Source organism: Coptis chinensis, chromosome 9 (assembly GCF_015680905.1).
Source record: "Coptis chinensis isolate HL-2020 chromosome 9, ASM1568090v1, whole genome shotgun sequence".
NCBI lineage: Eukaryota > Viridiplantae > Streptophyta > Magnoliopsida > Ranunculales > Ranunculaceae > Coptis > Coptis chinensis.
In genome coordinates, this window is record NC_141464.1 from 77,735,786 (window position 1) to 77,755,628 (window position 19,843).

Sequence of the window (19,843 nt, forward strand, 5' to 3'; positions counted from 1 at the left end):
TTGCTGGGTTGTTAAGCAAAATATCACAACACCATAGTCCTACTTCTCCTTTGTTGCTATAGTTCCTAGAAAACAAGTCGTTTATCCGTATGATTAATCACTACACCATTTGGGACAAATAGGAATGGATAGAGTCCGGTTCTGTTAGGCCCGTCTCAAAATTAGGCTACAAATCCAGCAGTTTTCTTCATAATTTAAGAACGGGCTAACATAAACGAGATTTAATCCTTAAATTACCACTATTTTTTTTCCTTTTTATTGCTGGGTAAGTTAAATTGTATTAAAAAGAAAACAAAAAAAGGACAAAAAGTGTTTAGGGAGGCAATAGGCTGCCTCTCTAAGGTCAGACTCAATCAAGCATCTGTTACTTCCATTTATAACTATGGAGTAAAGTACATTTCACTGAAATCTATAAAAAGTTTGGAAAGACCCTTCCTATTTGTGAATCCACTCTGGTTTGCCTTCACAAACAACTCTCTCATTCTTTGTAAGGATTGTAGCTAGGGGCGGAGCCAAAGGGGTGCAAGGGTGGGCAGCTGCACACCCTGAACTTCCAAAAATAAAAAAAAAAAAAAAAAAAGTAGTCTAATGTGTGTTGCCGTGTTGGTGTTGGTTTTAAAATTTGCCACCCCTTACCCCTTAGAGCACCGTATCAAAACTTATTAGAACAAAAACAAAACCCCTCGCTTCTTTCTTCTTCGTCAGTTTCTGTTTCCAAATTAAATCAAAAACAAAACTTGCTGCTGGTTCCCGTGATTGATTCATCAAAATCTTTGGTAAATACTTCTTCTTCCTTTCTCTGCAATTTATATTCTTCCTCAAGTTCACAATTTTCAATTTACACACTTCATCTTTAATTCCCCAAATCTTCAACTTGAATTGGAAAACTAATTCAGATTGTGATTTTGATTATTTTACTAGCTAGTAATGGTGAACACACTGGAGAAATACTTGAACAAACGGAAAGCAACCATTGATGAACAAACTCCTAGCACATCGAGAGATGGAAGCGGTGAAGCTCAACCTATTCCGAAGCAAACTCATAGAGAAATTGACTTGCTGAACCTTGCTATAGATCCTGGGTTGCGATACCCAATGTCTAATTATCATCCCAATGATAGAGAAACTATTGGAAGAGCATACTTGTTAAGAGGTCCTTGTCAACCTCGAAATCACAATTTTTCTGTTACTACTCATGGTCGTGCTAATCGAAAGTTCAAGTGGGAATGGTTTGATGAGTTTGGCGACTGGCTAGAGTATAACATAGATAAGGATGTTGCATTTTGTTTGTATTGTTATCTCTTCAAATGTAGTATTGGATCACAAGGGGGTGGAAATTGCTTTACTCTTAATGGATTTACTAATTGGGGAAAGAAGAACATATTGCGAGAACATGTTGGGAAATTTGGAAGTGCTCACAACCAAGCTTACAAGTCAGCTCAAGTCTTGATGAATCAAACTCAGTATATTGGAACCTTTCTCAATAGGCAATCAAACCAAGCTCGAAGTGACTATCGAGTTCACTTAAATGCAGTTGTTGATTGTTGTAGATTTCTTTTGCAAGAAGGGCTAGCGTTTCGTGGTCACAATGAATCAAAGAAGTCAATTAACCAGGGACATTTTCTTGAACTTTTGAAGTATACAGCTAGACATAATGAAGCTATTGACAGTGTTGTTCTCGATAATGCTCCTGATAATGACCAACTAATTGCTCCTGAAATACAAAAGGATATCGTAAATGCAGCTGCAGTGGAGACTACGAATGTCATTCTAAAAGATTGTGGAGATTCTTTGTTTGCTGTTTTGGTTGACGAAGCTCGTGACGTATCAATCAAAGAACAAATGGCTGTTGTCATCCGTTATGTTGACTCACGAGGTTGTGTGATTGAAAGGTTTTTGGCCATGGTACATGTAAGTGATACAAGTGCTATTTTGCTTAAGAACGAGATCACTCGAGTGTTTACAAAGCATGGGTTGAGTATTGCTAGTTTGCGCGGGAAAGGTTATGACGGTGACCAGCAATATGCGGGGAGGGTTTAATGGCCTCAAATCACTCATCATGAAGGAAAATGGAAGTGCATTCTATGTCCATTATTTTGCTCATCAGCTCCAGTTAGCTCTTGTATCTGTTGCAAAGAGTGAAAAACTAATTACATTACTCTTTAGTATTGTTTCTAATATGACAAATATTGTTGGAGCATCATGTAAGCGTCGTGACACTCTTCGAGAAAAGCAAGCTAAAAATATTCTTGATACACTTTTGAAAGGGGAAATTTCAAGTGGAAAAGGTAAGAATCAAGAGACAAACCTGAAACGTTCAAGAGATACTTGTTGGAGCTCGCATTATGGATCACTTTTGAACTTTATTCTTATGTTCTCTTCAGTTCTTGATGTCCTTGAAAATGTTGCTGAAGATGGCTCAAACACAGAACAAAGAGGTGAAGCATATGGATTGTTAAATTCATTGCAATCTTTTGATTTCATGTTGAGTTTGTACTTAATGAAGAACATCTTAGCAATCAGCCATGATTTGTCGAAAGCTTTGCAGAAAAGGACCAAGACATTGTTAATGCAATGGGACTTGTTGAAGTAACTAAAACACGATTACAAACAATGAGAGATAGTGGGTGGGGTTCTCTCCTAGATGAAGTGTCTTCAGTATGTACTAAGCATAACATTTATGTTCCTCAGATGGATGATAAGTTTGTAGCTCCTGGGAGACCTCGACGTAATACTGAAGAAATTACAAACTTACATTACTACTGCATTGGACTATTTTATGCTTGCATCGACAGACAGAGACAAGAGCTAAATGACCGTTTTAACAAAGCAAATACTGATTTGCTTCTCTGTATGGTTTGTCTCAGTCCACGTGGGTCATTTGCTACTTTTTATAAGCAAAAATTGGTTCGTTTCGCCCAATTTTATCCCTCTGACTTTTCTGAATTGGATCTCATGGTACTTCATGATCAACTTGAGACGTATATTCTTGATGTTAGTAGCTCTAATAATGAGTTTCTAAATTTGAAAGGGATCAGTGACCTTGCGAAGAAGATGGTTGAGACTAAAAAGAACATTGTGTTTCCATTAGTTTATTTGCTCATTACTTTATTACTTATTCTGCCAGTCGCTACCGCCACTGTTGAGAGAGTATTTTCAGCTTTGCATATTGTGAAGAATCGACTCCGGAATCGTATAGGAGATGAGTGGTTGAACGATTGCTTAGTAACATACATTGAGAAAGACATATTTAAAAGCATTGATTCTGAAGCAATCATGCAACGCTTTCAGAAAATGGATACTCGTCGTGGAAACTTGTAATTTTTTGTTTAATTTCAAGTTTTAGGAAAACTTTCTTTTTTGGATATGAATGTACACATGTTTGGAATTTCCAATTTCTAGTGTAATGAATTTTGAGTTGCATATTAATTTGCCCACCCTAAAATATAATCCTGGCTCCGCCACTGGTTGTAGCAGTCTTTGGCAAGGTGTCAGCAGTGAAATTGCCTTCCCTAAAGATAGTGGTTATCTTAAGTTGATGTGTGGCAGCACTGTTTTTTTTCCAATTCCATCCATTCCTAGATTTTTTTTGTTCTTATTCTCCCTTCGTTCTCGATCTAGTGGCCAAAATTTGAGGTGTGTGTAATGATCGCAAAGTCGTATAGCATTAACCCTGTCTGTCCTACACTCTGCACTGATTTCTCTGTCTTCCTAGGTTCCTTGGTAGTTCTTTGCAACATATCCTCATAGTGTATGTACTTCTCGACCTTCGGATACAACGCATGTAACGTAGTGACTTCGATTTTGGATACAGATTCGTGGACTCTAGTTTCCTATTTCAACCCATGCTGGAATGCTATGACCGCGGTGTGCTCATCCAAATTCTCCACCTTCAACGTCTCTTCCTTGAATCTACACAAAAATTCCCTTAGTGTCTCGGCGGATTTCTGTTTGACGTTGAAGAGGTCTGCGATATCCACTACCCTCCGTTTCTGATGAATGAAATGGTCCACAAATGCCTGCTCCAACTCCTCGAACTTATTTATACTCCGTGATGTCAATCAGTAATACCAATCCGAAGCTCCCCCTTTCAAGCTGGCAGGAAACATCATGCAGCGGAGTCCATCATATTTATTCTCTTGCCACAGTGGCATCTGCTGCCTGAAATGGTGTAAGTGGTCCGCAAGATCACCCTTACCGTCATATCGCTCGAACCTCGGCTGCGAGAACCTTTTAGGTACCTCGGAGTTCCAGACAACATTTGCTAGCGGGTTCTGATTGAGTTCTGCCACCACCTTCTTCACCGCCCCTTGGTTCTCCTTTTCCGCCGCTCGATTTACTTCTCTATCCTTTTCGATCATTGCTTAGACCACCTCCAGCATGACCCCTCCTTCTAGATCACCTCTCAACCCCTGAAATGCTTCCTCTTTTTGGCCTCCCACCTCACTATTCTCTGGCTCTCTAGTCCCCTCCTCTCTTTGTGTAGTTTCTCTCTCTCTTCTAAGACCATCATTCTCCTCCCTCAGTCTCACTATCTCTTCCTGCAGAAGTTTGGTTGCCTCCACTACCGCATCTTGAACTTCCTCCTGCGTTTCTTCCATCTCTACACTCAGGGTTTCTTCCTCTCCGATTTCCGCTCTCACTTTTTTTGGTCTCCCTCTTAATTTCTTAGCTATCGTTGCCATTCTGTAAATTTCTCTTCCTATCACTAGATCGCAGGTCACCTCGTTTCCCCACAGACGGCGCCAAATGTATAATCAGATTTTACAACCCTTGAAATCATAATGTAATCTCTGATCTTACAACCTCTCTTTCTCCTTTTCTCTCTATGTTTCTTTTTTCTTTTCCTCCTTTTTTTCTCACTTTCTCTCTCTCCTCTTATAGCCTCTAACCGCTAACTGCTTCTTGGTTCCATGATCTCCACCTCTCTCTCCCCACGATCGCTAACCGCCCACCTACCATCTTAGGTATCGCGGCCTAGATCCCCTACTCATGACGTCTCTTCTACTAACTTGCATCCACTCTAGCTCATGAACCCTCCTTTTTCTTCACGTATCTCTTGAGTCCACGTCCTTCTAATATTTCGTGGACTCGATCCTGTGCTCTCCCTCTCTCCTGCCCTATACTACCTCGATCCATGAGACGTGTCATCCTGTTGGTCCTGAATTTGGCTGATACATTATCCTCTATTTAGGCTTTAGTCCTAAAATTATCAATTATTAGGTTTTAGTCCTACTTCCATCTTCAATTTTCTTAAATAACCAAAATACCCTTAGAGCATGTTTATCACGTGACTTGAAATTGCATAAAAGTAGGACCAAAACCTAATTTACCCAATTACAAGAGGGGTAAATCCTAAAAATGATATTCGACTACGCAACACAATGTTGTGTTCATTGAGTCCTTTGAATTGGAGTGCTACATTCATGGGATTGAAATCCGTTCTGTCTTGGGAGACAATTGTTCATCAACCTTGAGCACCGAGAGGGAGCAAATTTGTCTTAGTAAGGACACAGTGATTATCACTAGGATCGAATTTAATCATTGGTAAATTAAGTTAGTTTGTTGAACTAAAGGTTTGTTCATGACATATTTGTTGTATCAATTTGATATTCTTGTTTACTTAATATTAATAAATATAATTTTATAATAAGTTTCCTACATAAATTACATCTGCCATTCGATCATTGATAGTTTTCATCTTGATGAATTAGGTGAGATAATGAGGGAAAATTCTTCTCACTCCCCTCATTTCGTTCAGATTACCAGTGCGTGAGAAAAGACGAGTGGGCGGAGATTTCGATTTTTTTTCCCCGTTTGTTTAGCCCTACTGGAGCACTAGTTTAATACAATAATGTCCATTTAGTTTTAATCATAAATATTTTAAAAGCGGGGCTATACTTGTAAAACCAACTCTGTGTAGTAGATTCTGGGCTCACTAAAACCATTTATAGGCTTGGGCATTTTTGAGCTGGAAGGTCTCTCTATCTATGTGGCACTCTCTTTAAAGAAGAACATCAATTCGAGCGGTAAATTATTCACTATATATTTGTATAAACACGCGACTCGTCAATATTTTTATTTTTATCCTATGAATATAGCACTCCAATTCAAACACGCGACTCCAATATTTGTATTTGTGTGTGTTGCGTAGTCGAATCTCATTTTTAAGATTTACCCCTCCTGTAATTGGGTAAATTAGGTTTTGGTCCTACTTTTATGCAATTTCAAGTCACGTGATAAACATGCTCTAAGGGTATTTTGGTCATTTAAGAAAATCGAAGATAGAAATAGGACTAAAACCTAATAATCGATAATTTTAGGACTAAAGCCTAAATAACCCATTTTATATTATACAATAGTAAGGACTATGGACTATTAATTAACTTCATGTAATTAAATGTAAAATGGGATTGACCTCCACCATTTCATGACGACTACAACTATACACAAACTAATATTTAGCATTCCACGTTCCAATATAAAATTAAATCGTACATCTTTGTTTCTCAATTTAATTAAATTGAGAATCAACAACCAAATAACTAATTAGTGAGGTCTACTTACTAATACAATTTAATCATTTCCTTTTATCTATTTTACGTTATTCAACGTTAATAAGTATTTTGTAATATTAAATTTGATTCATGCAAATAAAATGTAAACCCTTATAATTAAAACAACCATTTCAAGACTATTAATCATACACTAATATTTAACATTTCAAGATACGCAACATATATTTCTTTGTTTTCTAATTAATTGAATGTAATATATAGGGATCAATAACCAAATAATTGAAAATAACTAATTAGTGAGGCCTACTCACATTTTTGTTGTTGCCCTCAAAAGAACAATTATATAAAAAAATCCACACCACGTAAAATCTATATCACCAAGTAATAGAAATACTCCCTTTTTTCATTATCTCTTTTTCCTTATTCCTTATTCTTTTTATTTCTTTTTATTTCTTTTTCTCTTTTATATATTTTTTTCTTTTTGTTTTGTTCTAAGTGAAACCATGTTCTTATTTAGATACAAAGAAATAAACTAAGACAATTCCATAATTGTAAATTATCTACACATTAGTTTCTTTAACAAATAAAAACTTTCCATTATTTTCCTTTAAATAAAAATTAACTTTCCATAACAATAAAATTCTCTACCATATTATCTCACCTTAATAAAAAAAAAAAAAAACTTTTTTTACCAAATATCTCTATTCATAAATATATAATATTACTTTCAATTAAAAGTACTCTATTTATTATATACCTTATATTAACATCTCTTTTGAAAACTTTCCAAATATTAAAAATCTCTACAAAAACTTAAAATTCAAAACACTAAATTCCTTTAATACAAATTTCAAAAATATTCTCTTGTTTTCCCTCCTTTATCTTTTTATAATAAAAGTCGAACCAAATTTTCTAGCATATTGACCATGCATTAAATATCTAATCCAAAAATACTAAATATTGTAAAATAATAATGTACAAAAAAAAAATAGGGGCTTTACAGAGTTCTTGAGCCCAGACTCTAAAATAGAGCAAACAGGTATAACTAATTTTTGAGTTTTTGTTGGGGTCTTTTTTTTTTTCTTATTTTTCCCCTTGGTTAATGGGAACATGTTGAATGTAGAATCTAAACTTTTATTCAAACCACAAGTTTTGATGTGATTGGTTCGTCTTGATATTTTCTTTAAGCAATCTAATTGAGATTTACACAATAATTTGCATATACCAAAGTCCACGCGATCACAATGTAATGTCTTATGTTGCACAAATTTCAAATAAATAATCAAATTACGTTGCACAAATTTTGAAATTACTATTGGTCCTTACACAAAATATCCGCTATTATTGTATGAATCAATTATAAGACCTTCCTTTGAATTCACAGAGGATAAGAAGAAAAAATTATGAAATTAAATGTTAAGCAAAATATCACAACACCATAGTCCTAGTTCTCCTTAGGGCTGCTATAGTTCCTAGAAAACAAGTCGTTTATCAGTTTGATTAATCACTATACCATTTGGAGCCAAACAGGCCCTTTCTGTTAGGCCCGTCTCAAAATTAGGCTAAAAATCCAGCAGTTTTCTTCACAATTTAAGAACAGGCTACATAAACGTGATTTAATCCATTTTTGTTTGGCTCAAATAGTGTAGTGATTGCCCATTAATGCGGTCTAAAATGAATAGCCTTACCAAAGAATTAATCTCTTAAATTACCACTGTTTTTTTTACCAATTCCATCCCTTCCTAGATTTTTTTTTGTTTTTGTTCTCCCCTCGTTCTACTCTAGTGGCCAAAATTTGAGGTGTGTGTAACGATCCCAAAGCCGTATAGCATTAACCCTGTCTAAAAGCATCAAGAAATTGCGTTCAAAACCTTATGTTGAAAACAAATCAAATATCTAAATCCCTAGTTTAGTGATGGACATGACTTTAAAGTTTAAACTAACAGATCTTAACTCTTATTTTATTATACATTTACATCGAAAAATCACATGACTTACCCACTCTTGAAACACAATCCTTGTGTGAAATGAAATAAAAATGCAATATGAACCATTTGGAAATTAATGACAAGATTAAAGCATTTTTAATTTCACCAAATTATTATTATTAAGTAAGAAGAAAAGAAAAAAGAAAAGAAAAGAGCATAATAAAGAGAAGATAGAGATTCTACATGGAAGTCCAAAGCAGTGGTAAAGTGGGGAAAGTGGTCACATGATTTAAGGCGGGCGTTTCTTTTAAATGCAAAGCCAATATCAAGCCCACGTCTCTAATAACAACTTAATAACTACCTCCCATAACTGCTACCCTCTCTTCCTCTCCCTTCATTTCCAAACCTCTTCCATTCTCCCACTCTATCCTGTATATTTCAGAAGAATGGATTGGAGAAGAAAGAGTCCATCTTCATCTTCATCTACCCTTTCTTCACTTTCTCAAGTTTTCCCTATGTCTTGGTTCTCTAAATTCAAGCACCTTGGCAAAAAGCGCAACCACGGAATGCCATAACCAAGCGAAAAACTAAGTCTCATTCACCTTTAAGTCCATCTCTAAGTCTCAAGTCCAAAAATACTACACAGTTTGTAGGGGAAGACTATAATGATGACGACGAGGCTTACTCAAAAATTTCTTTTGGTAGAGTTGGTCCTAAAGGTAAGAAAACTAGAGGGGTTTCTGATTCTGTTTTGTATGATTTTTCTAATGAGATTGAGTTCCCCACTTCTAGTTGTCAAAGTTGTAGACAAAGTGTTAGAAATGTAGCTGTGGAAGAAGACGCTCGGAATTTTGATGACATGGTTAGCAATGTGAGGAAGTTAAGAGATTTCGGCTGTGTAGATCGAGAAGAGACCGTGGTTGAAACACCGCGAAGAAGAATTCAGAAAGGTCAAAAGTCTATTAAAATGAATAGAAAAATGTTGGAAGAATTCTTCTTGGAGTCGGATAGAGAATCCACTGAAGCAAATAAAAGGACTAGTGAAGACTTGGTAAAAAGAAACTACTTGGATGTCGAGCTAGTAGAAAATTTTCGAAAACTTGAGAATGAGTACCAGTGTTCTAAGGAGCTTTATTCAGAGAAATCTCAATACATCTCACCCCCAAAGTCAAGAAATACCAAGGAAAGAAGAAGAACTAGTAGAGACGATCAAGAAATAAATCGAAGCTTCGAGAAATTAGACATTGTCCAAGAAGAAGTTGTGTTGGAACAAAAGTCAGCAATAGACGCAAAAATCAAGGAACTCATGTTGAAGAGCGAGAAACAGAGGAAATCAGTCTGTGTAAACAGAGAGCCAAAGAAAAGCAGAGCAAAACAGAGTTACAAAGTCAAAGTTCACTCTCCTAGAACACCTCCCAAGGCTGAAATTTGCAAAATTAGAGCATTGGAAGAGATGAAGAAGGCCAAGACCAAGAAGAAAGATTTAAAGGTTGAAAAAGGACAAGTGTTAGACAGTTTCGCTGTGGTGAAATGCTCGTTTGACCCTCGAAAGGATTTTAGAGATTCTATGGTGGAAATGATCATGGATATTGGTATTAGGAAACCAGATGAGCTTGAGAACCTTTTGGCTTGCTATCTTTCTCTAAATTCAGATGAGCATCATGATATCATTGTGAAGGTCTTTCAACAGGTATGGTTAGATATGAATCAGTTTATCTCATCTTCTGAACTACATTAGGATTGATGTTGTAAATGTGAACTGCTGGCCAATGAGTAGTCATTGATCAAATTGTAATTTTCTTCAAGTTGTATATACCATCTATTATAAATTAAGTCACTAAAATCAAATTCGATACTTTTGCTTTTTCCGCCATCAATGCTTGTATTAATTGTAGTCTCACTCCCGGCTAGTTCAATTTATGACAAGTGTTGCTACTATCGTGCAATAATTATATACTTTTGGGTGCCAAGATGTCGAGGTTATATGTCCATTGAGGAGAAGAGTCAGCTTTGAGTAGTTGGAAAAACTCTTGCCATGCATGCTTAATGACGAATATGAAAGACCGATTAACTTGCTTCCTTCAGTAGATCTTTCCAGCTCAACATACCAAAGGCACAAGCACAAAAGCAATCGAAAAGTTGATTCGTGTCAGTCCCAAATTATTAAAGCATCAAAGCCATTCATCAATTTTTCTCACATGGTATCAGAGCGAGTTCTAACAAAGTTCTTGAGTTAGAACTAGTCTAAATCCATGTGAGAAATATCAATATGTTTCTTAGCACACTGGAAACATCTATGTGACAGTATTAAAATGTTAGTATTGTGTCGATGTGGGTATAACTATAATGTAAAAAGTACTGCACGCTATGCAAACCAGTACTGGCTCAATGTTTATTCTTATGCCAAATTCTCGTTAAAGTACCAGTGTTTGGCGATTAAAATCAAAACAAAAGGACAATGCTCAAAACAAGCTTAATATGGTCTCTGGCCGATGACATTGCCATTGATGCACGACAATAAACTAGTATTAGTTTCTATTTTCTTCTTTAGTTCTAGAATTAGTCTTATATATCTAAATAGGTTATGAGTTCTAGTCTTATATGTCTAATAGGACAATGACACTGATTATGCAACCTCATGGTTATTTATAATTCTGGACAATACTTGTAAATGTCAAATGCTTAAAATGTATATGTTAGCCATAGATTGGCTGCAAAATGGTCAAACAGAAAGAAGCTAATGATTGCACGAAGACCTCTTGCATGGTAATACATGCAGTTTTATTTAGCTTTTCGGATAATCTAATAACATTGACAACGGATTAGACTCTATAATTTTGTTTTCAAATTCAAGGTTTAGTCTAGCAAGTGCTAATAAGAATATAAAACAAAACTGATCTGCCTACGACTCGTTTATTCAGAACTGCAATGGAACAACCTGTGCTAAGCTTCCCAAGTACATGAATAAGATGTTTATCTTGAGTTGGAGTGACCACCTCAAATTGGGAGTGTACAGGCTCTAAGCCAAGTTAGAATCAAAACTGGAAATTGTTGGTTCTTCCATACATTGACCCAGTTAGCAACATGTCTCGAACTTTACTTTGACTAGGATCTGATCGACATTGCTTGGTTAGACTTGGAAATTGCTTTACCATTAATACCGATCCCTTTCATCGAAGTACAATATGGTCTAGAGTAGAGCAATGCGAGCCAAGTTCCAGTAATGTACTTTAGTTAGGTTTTTCACATAAACAGATTTAGTAGTCATTGGTGGTTTTGGAGTATAGCATCTTCCTCCGCCATGAGCTTATGCCGCCAAATTTGCCAAGTTCTTTAGAATAGTTGTATGAACACAGCAACTAAAGTAGAACAGAAGGAACAGTAGCAATAAAGAAACAAGGACAAGATGGCGGAATAACCAAGGCGCTGGATTAGGTCACCCTTAAGGAAAGATTTCCCCCTTCCAATGGTGCGTAAAGGCAAAAAAGCGTCTTCCTCACAAACAAAGACTGACTTTGCACTAAAACGTACTACCCTCTAGAACAAAGAATATAACTCTCTCTCAAGAAGAGAAGAAGAAAAGGATTTAATTTTAGTTTTCGTTTTTCCGAGTTGAGTTTCTCATCAAGTCTATTTTCTCTATGGACTCACAAATCCTATTTATAGAGGTTAGGAGAAAGAGAGACCAACTCCTAATAGAACACCAAACTTGTTTGCTCAAGAAAAAGGCAAAACAAGTTTAGGCTATTGGTCAAACCACTACCCACAACAAGAAGCCCAAGCCCGGGCCCAACCTTACCCGATGTGGTGGATAACCAATGTAGGACTATCTACTATGCACTAAAAGTGGAGAGAACACATATGGTTCATCTCCTCCACTTTGCACACACTCACAAGTATTTCAAATACACTTAGAGATTCCAACAATCCCCCACTATTTCAAAATACTAATAGTCCCCCACTATTTTGGAATAGGATATTACAAAAGAAAAAGGGTTAACGAAATGCCGAGAGAAATCGAAAAACAATGCATAAGATCTTCTTTTAGTTGAACCTTCATCATAGGGTAACATGTCTTATAATACATTGAAAGTGGTGGATTAAAAATCTTTGAACCAACATTCCCTTGTAGTAAAATAATGAGGACATGCACCCACATTGCTCTTTCATTATATGCTTACTTAGCGGTGTTTAACGGAATGCCATAACGTGTTATGTGAATGCTCTAGAGTACTTGCACGAATACTCATAAGAACCGACCCAGTTCTACATTCACGTAGGTGGATATCCATCAAGTGTACATAGCGGTTAAAATACACTATCTCATAAAAATAATGGACCATGGATTCCATTAAGAGTAAAATAACTCATCCTTTTCTCATTGCTATTCAAGTTATACAAAGTATACAATAATGCTATCTAGTCATAGGGTGGGGCGTCTCAAAGAAAGACAATAGCATACCGTAGCTGACGGGTGACTTGTTTTTCCCTTTGAACCTACTTCATGGGATCTCCAATCACATAGGTGGGGTTCTTGTCCGGTCAAGTCCCTTTATCTAAGGCAAAAGTCCCATCCCCTCGACGATAACCACTTGCCTCCAAAGAAGTGGTGCGGTTAGACATGTGGCCAAACTAAGTCCAACCTAACATAATCTCGTGGTTGATTAAGTTATATCTCAACTTACATGTATTCTTTTCCATTTGACATAAGTTAACATGTCTTAGCTATTGCAATGAGAAATGTTGCAAAGCATATACACATTAGGAGGTCTTTAGAGCCAATGGGAAGATTTGCCAAGAGGTTGCTAACCCACTCAGCATCATCACATGCCTTTTCTAAGGCGATTAGCTTGGATGATATCCAAGACACTCAATTTCCACCAAAGGTAAACACATAAACATTACTGGATCCAGTTTATAACATATTACCCTTCTAACAATGATGGAAATCTACTAAATATCAGTCCATAATCAATGGCTCTGCTATAGTACTTGGATAATCTGACAATATACATCAAAGTTCCTTATAAGGACACAATGGGTTATCAGCTCAGTATGCCATTAATGTAGGCAATGTCATGTCTCACATACATTATCCATCAAGTACCAATGAGTTTATCATGGCTACCAATGATATTGACTTATTTAGTATGAGAAAACACAATGAGATTATTTTTCATAAGATGGATATTTGCCACAAAAGGTGTTAACACATGCTTACTATCATAATATCCATACTTTTCAATGAAAAATATTTCTACTAAGTGCTATAACAATATAATGAGACCAACATGAGTTTTAATTCCTATATTCACCGGTCATTCAATTACGTAGTGCCCGAAATTCCCTATACCATCCGGGCCGGTCCGGTTTAAAAGGTGGCCTTCAACCATATTCAAACGTCAACATCTTGACAACTGAATATAGCGATTCTGAAAATGAGTTTAACAACATAATAAACTATCATTTTCAATGACGGTTTATGATGTGTTTTAAATAGGAATTTCTCTGTCTCATGCACATTCTCAATGCTAGCACTCATGATATTAAATCATCTAAACAAAGAGAGATTAACACATATGTCTTGCTTTGCTCTAAAGAAAGTACACATTTTTTTTATCAACAACGGTGCTTTGACATCCATATGACACTAATATGTTGTTGAATTGCTCATGCCATTTATAGGCGCTTGAATCAACTCATACAAAGATTTAACTAAATTGTATAACTTCAGCTCATCACCTGGTACTACTTAGTATTGTAGTTCCGCACAACTACTCAACTAGAGTCTTTAGAATTCTGTAGAAGAAATTCTAGTTATATGAGCAAGGTTTCAAAATAGTATAAATCTTGTCTCTGATTGAAACCCCCTCGCTATTATTATTATTAGCATTGTATTTTGCAATACAACTATCACGTTTTAGTTTTCTTTTGAAGATCCAATTCAACCTATAGATCCCCAATAAATCAAGAGTCCAGTTTAGAGGAGTTGTATCCTTCAAAAGGACACTTCTCATGTAGGTAATTTCCTTATAGGTTAATGAATCTTCCTCAAAAACATATAAACATCATCACCGTGAATGGTGGAAATACTCATTGATAGTCTTCCAAATTTCTTGTTAATGGGATTATCTTATGTAGTTCATTATGCCAATTTCTCGGAAAGCACAACCTCAAATAAAATTAGCATATAAGACATTCAATAATAGTGTGGTATCTACAAAATTGTTATCACTTGACAACCTAAAACAAACATCACTATTATGAGTTTCCGGCAATGAATATCTACTAGATAATTCTAGGTCTCAAAAGACTTCTTTTAGATTCATTCACTATAGCCTTGGCAAGACACCCCCACATTTTGAAGCATTTTTTGGATAGGCCCAAGACCTTTCCATACTTTGTAGTTCAGTGTCTTTCCAATTATCTTGTGAGATGAACTATGGTAAAACAGTGTTATGCATATGGGTCACCACCCCCACAGTTCAATAGTTACTCAACCTAATCAAACTTTCATGCAAAACACATTATACCGCTATTAACACTAAAAGAAACAACAACAATAAAATGCACTCTTATGACAAGAATATATTTTACTCAAGTCTATGATTATCATATAAACATAGTCATATTATGTTCATGTTATCTATATGAAAGGAAATCTACAAAAGATTCTAATGAATCTTAAAGAATAGAAGAATCAGATGAAAAGGGTTTTACCCGAGATAATATCATTATCATCCTTCTTTTCATCATTCAACATTCCAACTATCATAGGGGAGACAATCCACACTTGTACATCACCTTAGCTATTTATCCATAGTCATAGGAGGATAATGCCTAATAAGACAATCCACAAACATCTCTTTGTCTAAAATAGTCTTGGAGGATATTGTCTAAGAAGACAATCCATAACCTTACATCTCCTTGACTAAATTAGGTTTAGGAGGATATAATTGTTTCCCATATTGTTTCCTCTCAGTGAAACAAAGTTCATTACTTAATAATATATGACATGGTTAAACTTCATGTCAATGTTAAATAATGCATTCATGCCAAACATGGTAAATATCATATCATAGGTTCAGGAAAAGTAAACTTTAACTGTACCCTCACAACAAAAAAGTATACGATATTTAAGCAAATCTAGCCAAGTAATATGCAAAACAACTGGGACTTCACCTCCTCTTTTTACATGAGCTCAAGCAAGATAGGATACCCTATTAACAAGACCTCAAGTACTACCACAACATCTAATGGCTCAACCCATTAATGTCTTCAACTAGAAAAATTTACCAATAAACTATTATCAAGTTTAAAGTAAATCCATCCACGATGATTAATATCCAAAACTAGCATGCTACACAACTTTTAACATATGCTATATTAGATATAAGCTACAAGTTACTTCATCTAACATGTATTTTCACAACGATGACATTACAATTATACCCATCGTCTAACAACATTTTCTATTTTAAAGGTAAGTTATGCATTGAATACATTATAATTACTATCCAAGATTTGAGTGTGGTTTATATATTAGCTATCTTAAGGTCACTCTTAGACCATCTACATACATCTACATATGTACAAAGAAAATAATATCAAACTACTTCTAGTCAAACCAATTAATATCTTAGTGATAAACACATAATTTGTTGACTAGGTTATTAAAGAAGTTTAAGCTTAGGGATTTTCCTCCTAAGAAAAACTAGCATGCAACTCAATGCAAGAATATCATCATATAATCAAACCAAAAGAATTGCAATGAAGAAAGAATAATACCTAACCGATTGAAAAATCGGATTACCATATTTTCCTCCTTCTAGAAAAAACAGCTCAAAAGAACTGTAATTCGGAACCAGCTCATGAAGAATTGGGTTTTAGCCTTATACCTATGGAAAGCTCTTTGAATCAGCTATCCAACACAAAAAGCGGATTGCAAAACCGAGCTCTAGCTGAAAGTTATAGCAGTTTCCGTAAATTCAAAAAAGACGAACTTTACGTTTTTCTTGATAGAAATCTCATATTTGACTCCCAAAACGTAAGAAAGGTCTACAACCATATAGGGTTTGATAAACCACAAAAGATCAATAAATATTCAATCTTTAATTGGTTTCCCTACAAAAACTTATTAGAAAATTTCTAAAGTCATAACCCAATAACACAAACAATAACTCAAAGTAAAAGACTTTATTTTGATTGTTGGAGTGAGCCTCTCCTTTGTTCTACTACGTAAATCTTTCCTTAAGATTGTTAGAATAGTTGTATGAACAGGCTAAAGTAGAAACGAAGGAACGAAATAAAAAACAAGGACAAAGATGGCAAATAACCAAGGCAAGTTAGGTTCTTCCAAAAACATTTAAGCCCCCAATGGTAGCAACATGCCTTCCTCACTTCAATGGTTAACAGCTTTGACTTTGATCTGAACGACTACCCTTGCAAATGAATATAACTCTCTCGAAGAAATTTTTAGTTTTACCGATTGAGTTTCTCATCAAGTCTATTTTCTCTATGGACTCCACAGTCCAATTTATGGTCTAGGAGAAAGAGAGACCAACTCCTAATAGAACACCAAACTTCCAGAAAAAGGCAAAACAAGTTTAGGCTATTGGTCAAACCATAAACAGATTTACCCGTGTGGTGGATAACCAATGTAGGACTATCTACTATGCACTAAAGTGGAGAGAACACATATGGTTCATCTCCTCCACTTTGCACACACTCACAAGTATTTCGAAATACACTTAGAGATTCCAACAAGTTCTACCTACCAGCTGTCAGTAGTTAGTGAAATCAGCTAAATATGTTTAATGTGTCGTGTCTAATGTAAGAAGCAGGGACGGAGCCAGGAATTTGGGTTAGGGGGCGCAGTAGTACACTATCCTCAAAAAATTTGGAGGGGCAAAGCCTTGTAGAAAGGGATTTTTGCACTGATTGTAGGGTAAGAAGCAGTCGTAGACCTAAAGTGCCTGTTGAACATGGTATGTATCACTGAACTCCCTTGAGAGTAATTTACAATACCCATAATTTACTCAGCTGTCTGAAAAATAACTCCAGGAACATCTGGAGAACCTTTGAGCTTACCCAGGTGTCCTCAACAATTTTGGTGCGTAATCCACAAAATACTCGTCACATTTAATCTAGATTTTCTCCTTTGCTCCTTCACTTCTGACAACAATAGCTTGAGTTTGCATAAGATAATCAATCCTCTGTTCTATAGAAGCAAATTCACCACCAAGTTTCACCATAGCAATAAATCAATATAATGTTTAAGACCAAACCTCACGCTTCATTCAGAAAATCGCATTATTGCCAAACATTGTGAGAGACTAGATTGAGTTGCCAGATTTTTCAAGACCATGATCCTTAAATTTGCATTATAAATTTAGTCATCGAAATCTTCCAAATCTACTGTCATGTTTCTATAGTATTGTTGCATTCTGTGAATGACATATTGAGATCGGTGGACACTTTAATTTGAATCTAAACTATAGTTTTCCAATAGTCAAGTACCTTAGCATTTTCAAATTTTTTAGTAGAATTGTATATCGAATGAAATACATTATCTGCCGTTCTTTTCCCCTGGGAATTTATTTCCATCCAAATGCCTAACTTGTGTAGGTAGTAATGGAGGACCTGTGTTCTATATCTTAAAAATCTTTGACCAACAAAATAGGCACTACATTGTATTTGCTCCCACCACATTCTCATTAACTGTCAAGTATCTGATAAATCAGTATACTGTTATGCTCAAATGCTTAGTAAAATAGATTAAATGTAATGTATTGCGGAGATCAGTCAACTCAATTGAAATGGTATGTTGTTGATTATAGGGAACAGATTTTAATTCGTTGACAGCAAACTAGAAAGTATACCATTGTCTTCATTTCTGTCACGCACGCAATAATGAAAGATCAGATAGACGAAAAATAAACTGTTCATAAATTTGAATGAATAATTCAACATACAATGCTTAGAGAAGGGTGCTACAAAAACAACACGGGTAACTATACAGAATGTCTAGATGTAGTGACCACCACTTCTTCTCTCCTAACAGAAAAAATGAATCCTAACGTACAACTTGTTACTGGATATTGCTATAAAAATTGAAGCCAATATGGTCTCTGGCCAATGATATTTCCGTGAGGATCATAATTGCAAGTAATATAAGTATCACCACTCGTGCATATAATCTTAGCACAACCAACCCTCAATGTAGTCCTCCAGACCAATTGTGTAAAATGCAAACAATCTTTTGAGTTACAATTAATCCTATTGTAGTCATAAGGAGACCTCTCGGCAAACCAAGCAGCAACAGCGTCAGCTGGCTTCCATCGTTTTCCCTTCCCCCAGAAGATATTCTCACCATAGTTTGAGTTTGAATAAATAAGCTGACAATCCCCTCTCCTCTGGTTAGCATACCACCTGGCATAACTGGCGAGCTTTGCATCCCATTGAAGGGGTTTCAAATGGTACTGTGACCTGATAATGTTGTGTGGAGTTAGAAAATCTGATACGGTACGACTAGATTGAGTACTAATGAAAAATGATGAAAGAAAGAAAGTAACCATGAGTAAATATGATACGAGACTGGCGTCTGCCATGAACAGAAGTGGTTATGCCGTTATGAGAAATGAGGTTGTTGTAAAATCAAGTTTCTCTATGGTTTTTATAAGGACTCTGAGATTAAGAAATAGAGTTTTGCAATAAATTAGTTTATAAAATGTTACAAGTGTGATAAGTGCACAAGGCATTCTATGTTGAAACGAGTTGTCTCATGTTGTCATGTGTGTTGCTCCTAAATGAAAGGCTAAACATACAGCCTCTAGCATGCAAGCAATCATTTGAATGATGGAAAAGATAATTCTTCCAAATAGATAAAACCAGAATTGAACTTCCCAAAGATGATATCAAGAGAACTAGGGAAGTCCATAGTCCGTACTATGGAATAAAGAAATGTTCAGGCCCTTCAAGTTTCTGGTGCCGTAAGGAAGAGGTCTCTGAGCCTCTGAGGGTGGGTGTTTGCCGTATGGCGCGACTATTTTGCTCACCTCACAAACCGCTATGTGGTTTCAAACAATCCTAAGCAAAAGAATAAACGGTACAGTAATAACATGGAATGACTAGTCATCTACCATACAACTTGTCTTTGTTAAATAATAAGTACTTTCACAGTTTCACATCTTATGCATTCTGCCTAAGAGTTTCCACATTTTATAAAACTACAGTAAAATACATGAGCATGTCTCGGCACAAATACAGCTTTCAACACCAATTCTATTGAGTGCTTTTCATTTCTTCCATTTGATTGTCAACACAAGATTCCATTGCTGCTAATATTTCTGTTTCTTTAATTATCTTTCAAAAAATGAAAAACATTTGGTATTACGA

At 35.7% G+C, this 19,843-nt stretch overlaps 4 protein-coding genes and 1 pseudogene across 4 annotated transcripts; 4 read left to right on the forward strand and 1 right to left on the reverse strand.

The window, feature by feature from the left end:
- The first annotated feature begins 927 nt into the window (after nucleotides 1-927).
- On the forward strand, nucleotides 928-2,040 carry LOC147478274 (uncharacterized). Its single transcript, XM_086586201.1, has one exon. It carries the CDS (start codon nucleotides 928-930, stop codon nucleotides 2,038-2,040), a length of 1,113 nt encoding a protein of 370 aa, XP_086442327.1.
- Nucleotides 2,041-2,059: 19 nt separating this feature from the next.
- On the forward strand, nucleotides 2,060-2,593 carry LOC147478275 (uncharacterized). Its single transcript, XM_086586202.1, has 2 exons — nucleotides 2,060-2,288; nucleotides 2,385-2,593. Exons 1-2 carry the CDS (start codon nucleotides 2,060-2,062, stop codon nucleotides 2,591-2,593), a joined length of 438 nt encoding a protein of 145 aa, XP_086442328.1.
- Nucleotides 2,594-2,613: 20 nt separating this feature from the next.
- LOC147478276 (uncharacterized) lies at nucleotides 2,614-3,321 on the forward strand. The gene has a single exon (XM_086586203.1). It carries the CDS (start codon nucleotides 2,614-2,616, stop codon nucleotides 3,319-3,321), a length of 708 nt encoding a protein of 235 aa, XP_086442329.1.
- A 5,703-nt stretch (nucleotides 3,322-9,024) lies between these two features.
- Nucleotides 9,025-10,299, forward strand: LOC147478277 (uncharacterized). Its single transcript, XM_086583228.1, has one exon. The coding sequence runs from the start codon at nucleotides 9,306-9,308 to the stop codon at nucleotides 10,182-10,184; it is 879 nt and encodes a 292-aa protein (XP_086439354.1). The 5' UTR covers nucleotides 9,025-9,305; the 3' UTR covers nucleotides 10,185-10,299.
- Nucleotides 10,300-18,549: 8,250 nt separating this feature from the next.
- Nucleotides 18,550-19,023, reverse strand: LOC147478278 (pathogenesis-related protein PR-1 pseudogene; annotated as a pseudogene).
- Nucleotides 19,024-19,843: the final 820 nt, after the last annotated feature.

What these genes read in the sequence shown, in the direction of transcription:
- LOC147478274 (XM_086586201.1), top strand. Translation starts at nt 928, where the DNA reads ATGGTGAACACACTGGAGAAATACTTGAACAAACGGAAAGCAACCATT.
- LOC147478275 (XM_086586202.1), top strand. Translation starts at nt 2,060, where the DNA reads ATGAAGGAAAATGGAAGTGCATTCTATGTCCATTATTTTGCTCATCAG. An exon ending in GGAAATTTCAAGTGGAAAAG is followed by an intron (nt 2,289 to 2,384) that starts GTAAGAATCAAG and finishes TGTTCTCTTCAG; the next exon opens with TTCTTGATGTCCTTGAAAAT.
- LOC147478277 (XM_086583228.1), top strand. Translation starts at nt 9,306, where the DNA reads ATGGTTAGCAATGTGAGGAAGTTAAGAGATTTCGGCTGTGTAGATCGA.
- LOC147478276 (XM_086586203.1), top strand. Translation starts at nt 2,614, where the DNA reads ATGAGAGATAGTGGGTGGGGTTCTCTCCTAGATGAAGTGTCTTCAGTA.